Source organism: Glycine soja, chromosome 6 (assembly GCF_004193775.1).
Source record: "Glycine soja cultivar W05 chromosome 6, ASM419377v2, whole genome shotgun sequence".
Taxonomy (NCBI): Eukaryota; Viridiplantae; Streptophyta; class Magnoliopsida; order Fabales; family Fabaceae; genus Glycine; species Glycine soja.
Window position 1 is genome coordinate 22,507,953 of NC_041007.1, and position 8,498 is coordinate 22,516,450.

An 8,498-nucleotide genomic window follows, 5' to 3' on the forward strand; every position below is an offset into this window, starting at 1 on the left:
ACTGAGTTGTGACAAAGATGGATCTACGACAACGATAGAGCTACGTCAGTTGTTGAAGGTGTTGTTGCTAGAGATATCATGAAAGTTGCTGGGGATGGGGACACTTTAAAAGAAATGTTATGATGAGGGAAGATTCATGATAACTTTATATACCTTGATAAATTTAAGGACTGAAAAAAATTGTGTACCATACACATTATCATACTAAACCACCTTAACCTACGCCTCCAAACCATAATTAAAAACAAACTCTAGTATTACTTTAAGTTGTGTTTAAAACATGTAATCCACAAAAAAAAAATTGTGTTTAGATTTTTATTTTGTTAATCATGATATTAGCACAAAATAACCCCAATTGATAGCAATGATTAATATTCTTCGAAAATTACGAGTGTACACAAAATAAATATTCTCCCTTCTAATACAATTTATTTCATACTCCAGAGTCAACTATGATTGAAACCTTAAATCATTTGATTAAGTAACATAAAGTACTACTACTTATACCAAACATTATTCATCAATTTATCAAGGTAAAAAAAAAAATACAGGATAATATGACCCTTTTAAAAGCCTAACATATAACTCTCTTATCAATAGATATAACAAATTTGTCCAGTCTCCAAACCAAAACTCCACGTGTTATACTCTTGCATTTACACTTTTTATCTTTCTTTTGTATGCATTTTAAAATACTGGCTCTATTTTGCTTTTCTTTTGCCGTACAAAGTATGCGCTTCTGGTCTAGTTAATATATAAAATGATTTTTATAATATTTTCTTTAAAATTTTTATCGAATATATACATATATTCTGAGAAGAAAGAAAAAAAAACATATATAAACTCCTGTCATTTTACCATCGTTAGTGTCATTAAAAGTACAAACATGAAAATAGTATGAATATTACTTAATCCAAAATACAACCACAGACATCAAATTAGGAGACAATAGTTTGAAGAGCTAAATTAAAGAAATTTAGGAAGTAGACTCTGCTTAAGCCAAAAAGATATCCACACGATCTACCGCTGCATCAACAAAAAGTCATCGTATCATTAATAATATATTCAAGAGTTTTCAAATCTAGAAACATAATTAACTATCAGAAAAAAGAAAAAAGAATATAGGGGCATATATTCAAGAAAGAAAATATAGGGATGAAAACTAGATGAAATTACTGACTTGTTTAGAATTTTCATCCACCGAAATAAAATTAGAATATACAATATATTATATTAAATTAAATAAGTATATATATATATATATAGTCATGTGTTGGATTAGATAAGACAAAGAAATTTATTAATATGACTGGTATAGAGTTTTCAAATCTAAAAACATAATTAACCACCAGAGAAAAGAAAAAGAATATAAGGGTATATATTCAAGAAACAAAAATAGGAACCAAAACTAGATGGAATTACTGACTGGTTTAGAGGCTCATTAAGGATCGCTTGTCAACTAGGACAAACTTAAGGACCAGACAAGTGGAGCTAAATGACTCTCGGTGCCCACTGTGCAACAGTCCGGACGAAGATGCAACACACCTATTTTTCTACTACACTAAGACCCTACCCCTATGGTGGGAATCTCAGTCATGGATAAATTCATCGGGTGTATTTCCACACACTTCCAAAGATCATTTTCTGCAACATGATAACCGGTCTGCTGTTGGAGTTAGAGCTAGAAGATGGAAGTGCTGGTTGATAACACTAACATGGACAATTTGGAAGCATCGAAACAGGATAGTCTTTGATAATCAATCTTTTGATGGAAGTAAAGTCATGGATGACGCACTATTTCTACTATGGTCTTGGCTCAAGGTTATGGAGAAGGGTTTCACTATGCACTTTAGTTATTGATCTTCCCACCTCAAAGCAGCCTTCTAAAAGTAGGGAGTGGTCATGATTGTAACAGTTTAAACTAGATTTGCAGGGCATGTATATTTCCTCTATGGGTTCAGCCAGATCCTTAGTGTTTTGAATCTGCTGTATACCTATCCTTTATTGTACTTTAGTACCTCTGGTGCTCATCTATAATATATTATTACTTTTGCTGAGCAAAAAAAATGCATAAAAAACAATCAAAGACACCAGAGTGATAAATTGAGGCAAACTGATGAAGGAAATAGAAAACAAGGCATATCTAACCACAAACAAGAAACAACAGTTAGAAAGAAATAGAGGAATGCCACCCATAAGCAGAATAGAGGTGAAAGCAGCAGAATCCAATACATAAAAAAAGAATAAAATATAGTTTGAAATAAAGTCAGAAGAAAACAAGTTGCAGCAGGCGAACTGATGGCCTAACATCAACTCCCCAAAGGACTCCAGTTCCAGTGACACCCTAAATTGTGCCTGTGGCCACTTGCAACCTTAAATAAGGCTGAAAACTCAATAACAGAGTGCATGAAAACTAAGGTGCACCCAGAAAAACAGCAAGTTAGCCATAGCCAGCTCATCATCTCAGACAGGCTGACCTAAAGTGACTTGCAAACTCCAGCAACCACATCGGGATTATAGTCTAAAAAAAAAAACATAGATCAGAAAACACAATATTGAAGAGTTCAACAAAGCAAATAAGACAGACCCTTATCAAGAACGAATCATATAGATCTAACACCATGTTGGAACTATCGGTTAAGAGTTAGAAGACAGGCTGAAAAAAGAGCTAATAGTTGCAACCAACCAAAAAACTGCATTAAATTCTATCTGACTTTAACGCAGTTGTATAGTATTTGACTTTAACCAGTTCGGGTTGGTTTTAGTCAAATTCAGGACCCAACCAAATTAAATTTGATCCGTTTGATTTTCACAATTGTTTTTGAAATTCAACCCAATTAATTCATGAACGGTTTGGTTCGGACTAACGGGTTATCCATTTAAATTTGATTTTTTTCTTTCTTAAAACTATTATTTTATATTGATTCATCCAAATATTCAATACAATTAATACAATATTATCAAATGTTTAAAAGTAGTGAAATTGATTCATTTAATATCGTCAACATAATATTCTAAATAGACTAATACAAATTAAAATAATATTCAACGAGATTTACTATAATAGTTTAAATCACAACTATTTCTTACAAATTAATTTCTTACAAAACTTTGCTGCAACCAAATTTGCTACAACTAGATTTATTGCAACCAAATTTACTGAAACAAATGAACAAAATATGATCTATTAATATTATAAACATGATAGAAAAAATAAATATGAAAAAAAGGTGAAACAAATGAGAATATACCTGAAAGTAAAACCTTAAGAAGTTCTAACACTAATAGTCCCAACACTTGGAGTCCCAATATTAACAGTATCTAAAGCCAACCCAAACAACTCTAAAAATTTTGATCGGTTTTGATTAGTTCGGTTCGATTTTGGTTGGATATATAGATCTAAACCTGTGACCCAACCCATACATCAACGATTTTGTTCGGTTTAATTCGATTTTGACCCAAATACGTAAATGACTCAACCCAAACTTTTCCGATCGGTTTGGATCAATTCGGATTCGCGGGTGACTCATACCGTGAACACCCTATTTCTAAAACTGCAATAGTTACATACTGTTTTATAATTTATATTCTCTCCTGTTAAATTTCAAGCTTAAACTAAATTATTATACTTTAAAATTGTTATTATACCAAAACACATGAATTGAATGCATGCAAAAAAAAAAGTACATTAAATAGTAAAGGAAAACAACAAAGACATCATAATAGCTTTTGGGTACACAGTGCCTAAGATATGTAGGGGCATACCTATAATTTATGCATGAGCAGTTTTCAGTGTACTTGGTGTGTACTGTGTAGTATGAACCAAAATTATCAACCTTCAATCAATATACTCATATTAAATCTTTCATCGGGAATGGGAACTATACATAATTAGCAATGGTTGTGACAAAAAACTAGTATCTACAGGCCCAGAACTAAAATTTGGGACTTTTATGGTTTAAGGCCCTTATATATTTAGGTTTCTAACACGGAGAAATCCCAAATCTGATATCGAAAGTGCATGTCACAACCATAATAAAGTGTTCTGCCAAAAACATAACACAACATGCAAAATCGAATTATCTCAGTCCCCAACTAACTCTCTAATTATCACTGAATAAACAATCAGCAAACCTACAAATCTTTACATTCAGCTATTTCAATGCCTTGCAGTTTTCTATCTCAAACACTTCGATTCCTGTATAAGCTAGGTTCAAATACCCTATCTCAGAACATCTCTTTAAGACCTCAGCTCTCCACCCTCACAAGCTGTAAAATGAGGAAGACTTAAAATAGAGGAAAACTGATAAATTAAAATTTCATCATAATAATTTGGATCCAATCTGCTATCCATATAAGATCAATCTATTATCTCCAACATCATCAAAACGCTTTCTGTTTAGACCAAAAGTTGTAATCATAAGAGATTTTAAGCTTGAGAATCATTAGAGACATGATTGTCAAACTTAGTCAACATTCAAATTATTGGCCAAATTTTGCCCTCAACACATTTTTAACAAATCAATCAACCATATATCTGTCGCACGAGTTACCAACCAAAAGCAATCAAATACTGTAAAACCAATAGACAAATTTTACCCTCCGCTGTTCAGATTGCTTAACAGAGTCTACAATCTCAAGCAACAACAACAAATAAAGCAAGGAAATACCCCTCTGCAATATTCCACATTGTGATTCATTTGCACCCATATTACGTCATATTTCTCCACTTGTCCTTCAAATCAACCTGAGAAAAACAATTTGATCATTATCAATAAGTTCAAAAAGAAAATATATATCAACAACTTTTAGCATGCTTACTTCAGTTCTCTCTTCAAATATATCTTTGTGAGAATCTAGGATTAACTTCCAATTTCCCCTGCCAAACCTGTACATATAAAACATACTTTAGCAAGAATAGGCAATCGTATTGAAACTGTACTTAATTCTATTTATACTCTCAAATGAAGTAGAAAGGTATCATAGTTGCAGCAAACAACTCAAAACACTTGTAGTGGTAAAACAGTAGAACAAGCAAATACTTGTATAATCAAAATCCACAATAAAAATTATTGTTTGAAAAATTTATAGCAATAACATACTTGTCTACAGCAGTCCTTAGAGTCTCCTCTTCCAACTGACTCCATTTTTTCACTTTTCTCCTCTTTGTAATGTTTGCAGGTTTGTACTTATTCAATGGAGAAACTTTTCTCCCCTTGGGACTAGGCAAATTAAATCTAGTTGCATGATCTGATGTTCCATCCTCCAAGCCATCTATTGAATCATCCCACTGCAAACAAGAACCAATAACTGATATTAATTTAGAGACACATCCAAATAAAGAATGATTATCACAAAATTATAACAGGAGAAAGAGAAATTAAAAAGAGATGTTCAAGTGTTTGACCCATTAAATTAACATCTAGTCACTACTAAAGAGTCAAAAGGAATCGGCAAACCAAAATAAGAAATTATAATTACAAAGCATAATTACCTCATAAATACGAGCAGAACTATTTCTTTCCATTAAACTTGGCTTATGGTCATGATTATGAGGGATAGAAGTTTGATCCTTTTCCATCAGATCAGCCTCATTGTTACTAATAACAAGTGGGCAAGGTACATCTGCATCTCTACTTTCAATATGTGCCTCCTCATTCACTTCCAACGAATTAAGTAGAGAATCCTTAGCCAACTTTTGCAACTCCACGGAACCACATTCCCTAACCTTTTGGACCTCAACAGTTGTTGAGGGAAGCACTTCCTCGGCAGAAGTTTGATCCTTTTCCATCAGATCAGCCTCATTGTCATTAATAGCATGTGGGCAAGGTACATCTACATCTCTACTTTGTTCTTCCATCGATGCCTCCTCATTCACTTCCAACAAATCAAGTAGAGAATCCTCAGCCAACTTTTGCAACTCCACAGAACCGCACTCCCCAACCTTTTGGATCTCAACATCTGTTGAGGGATGCACTTCCTCAGCAGGAGCAGCAGTGCACTTCTCAATTTCTGTTGGACACTAAAAATATCAAGAGCATACTCAGTATAACATTTGTTTTATTCAAAGCATAAACTTCCTAGAGTTGCCTAAACTCATAATCAATTCTAGACTAGAATCAATTCAAACATGTGAAAAATGTACCTAAAATTATTTCAAGATGAAACCACCAAAACACATAACTTTTAAAACAATTGTTACAGTCAAGGAACTTATATCACACATGGTTGTTTATTTATGATTAGATGTCTCATATACTCTTATTCCCCTAGGTGAAATGATTTTTGTGCCATAATATAGTGATGTTGGTCCATGTTCTCGTGATGACTTTGAGTTTCATTTTGTTTCTCACGTTTTTACTCTTACTAGTGTAATAGCGAATGTCATGCTCGGTCTTAGGTTTACAATTTACAAATTCTTATATTACTATATATTTTAACTACAAACATCATTTGTCAGCACTTAAGTATTAAACAATAAAATAAAATCCATTATGATCACAACACTTTGGCATCATCACAAATTAACAAAATTGACCTCTCTCCGGCTGTTGAGAATCCTCAGAGTGATTCGCGGCTAGGGCATTGTTGTTTATATGCGCCAACGCCGCTCGCTCAAGAAATGAAGGCCCCAAATCGGTCCAAGCTTCCTTCAAATAATCCCGGAGCTTGAAGACGGCATCCCTTCTTGTATCAATGGAGGCCAACCTCTCCCTCACCGACGAATCCAGAAGGGAAGCTTCAATGTCGGTTCTCCACCGCTCCAGCTCTGGCGAGAGCAGGAGGCTCCCCTCCCCGGAACCGCTCATGAGCCGAACCCTACCGCGCCATATCCTGTTCACCGCGCCGAGATAAGCAGGGTTGTTGTGGAGCTCCAGCAGCAGGTGCTTGAGAGTGCACTCCACCGCGACGGCACAGTAGGCGGCGCTCATGGCGGATGAGGTGGTGACCAGAGCTCCGTCGTCGTCATCGCCGAGGCGGTGGAGTTCCTCGACTTGCTCGAGGGTTTCGAGAACGGACTCAGGGACAGAGACAGCGAACAAGTGATCTTGAAGGGCTCGGAGAAGAAGCGTCTTCTTGAGCCTGGAATAAAAGTCTGAAAGGGGGACTATTAGAATGACTTTCTTAATTAGGTTACTGGGAACGACTGGGTTCTGAGCCCGGAGAAGAAACTCCAACGCCCAACCCTTAACGTCACCACCACCCTCCATTTCCGGGATAACGACCAAATTGGGGTTTAGGGTTTTGAATTATTATCCAAAACAACTTCTGAATTAAAAGCTCTAATTATTTTTTACTTGAAATATTAAAATATTTTAAGATTTCAGTTTTTTTTTTTAATTTATGATTTCTGAATAGCAGTTTTTTTACGACTTTAAGGTTGTTTACCTTTTTTTAATTTTTTTTTTATAGAAGTCAGTAAATTCATTTACCATTTTTATTTTATTTTTTATATTTTTAAAAAAATTATAAATAATTTTTAATTTAATTATTTAATAAATAAATGTTTTTCTACTTTTTAGTTTTATTTAATCTTATATTTTTTTATATAGTTTTATATAATATTTTCTATATTTTTTAATATTGTTTTATTCAATATTCTTCCTAAATTTTTTAAATGGTTTTATTTAAAATTTCATTAATTTTTGGTATGTTATTTTATATAATATATTTTCTATATTTAGTTTTTTTCATTATTATCTATATTTTTTATATTATTTTACTTAATATAGGTTCTATATTTAATATTTTTATATTTTTTACGAAAATTAAAGATTATTATTTGTTTTTAAATTAAAAAAATAATAATACAAAAACACTACAAATTTAAGAAGACTTAAATTTAAATAAAAATATTAACACTCAGATACCATTACACAACATAACAAGTTCTTTTAAACATATCTCTCATCTTATTACACTCAAAAATATAAAAAATATATTAAATACAAAATATAATACCAAAAATTTAGAAAATTTTAAATAAAACCATTTAAAAAAATTAGAAAATATATTAAATAAAAATATTAAAATATTAAATAAAATCATATAAAAAATATATACAAAATATTAAATAAAACTAAAAAAATAAAAAAATTATCAAATAATTAAATTAAAAAAATATTTATAATATTTTAAACAACAATATGCAAAAAAAAAAAAAAGAGAGTCAAAAATGAATTTACCACTTCTATAATAAAATTAGAAAATAAAGATAAATGACTTTAAAATCATAAAAAAAAGTCTTACAACTTAATCGTAAATTTTTTTTAAAAAAAAAGATTAACTTAAAGTCATAACATATTAAAAGAAAATTATAACATTAGTTAGGATTTTCAACTTAAAAATATTACTAGTTATCCTATTTTTAATAATAATTCAAAATCAACATCCAAATGATAATTAACAAAAAAAAAAAAAATGTCCCCATCCATCTGATAGTTTTCCCTCCATTTCCCTCCCCCACACACAACTAACGTTACAGTTTTGTTTTCGTT

The 8,498-nt window shown here is 32.0% G+C and overlaps 1 protein-coding gene across 3 annotated transcripts; it reads right to left on the reverse strand.

Annotated features, from left to right (window-relative positions):
• Window positions 1–819: 819 nt before the first annotated feature.
• On the reverse strand, window positions 820–7,252 carry LOC114416708. Of its 3 annotated transcripts, none has more exons than XR_003667556.1 (6): window positions 6,539–7,252; window positions 5,495–6,012; window positions 5,103–5,290; window positions 4,822–4,888; window positions 4,600–4,747; window positions 820–1,026 (listed from the first exon to the last, which is right to left on the reverse strand). XR_003667556.1 is itself a non-coding variant. In XM_028381684.1 (6 exons), exons 1-5 carry the CDS (start codon window positions 7,209–7,211, stop codon window positions 4,712–4,714), a joined length of 1,482 nt encoding a protein of 493 aa, XP_028237485.1. In that variant the 5' UTR covers window positions 7,212–7,252; the 3' UTR covers window positions 820–1,026; window positions 4,671–4,711. The 3 variants fall into 3 exon arrangements, 2 of the variants coding, with proteins under 2 accessions (XP_028237485.1, XP_028237486.1); XM_028381684.1 differs by having other exon boundaries at window positions 4,671–4,747; XM_028381685.1 differs by lacking the exon at window positions 820–1,026 and adding an exon at window positions 2,097–2,521 and having other exon boundaries at window positions 4,671–4,747.
• Between the last annotated feature and the right edge of the window lie 1,246 nt (window positions 7,253–8,498).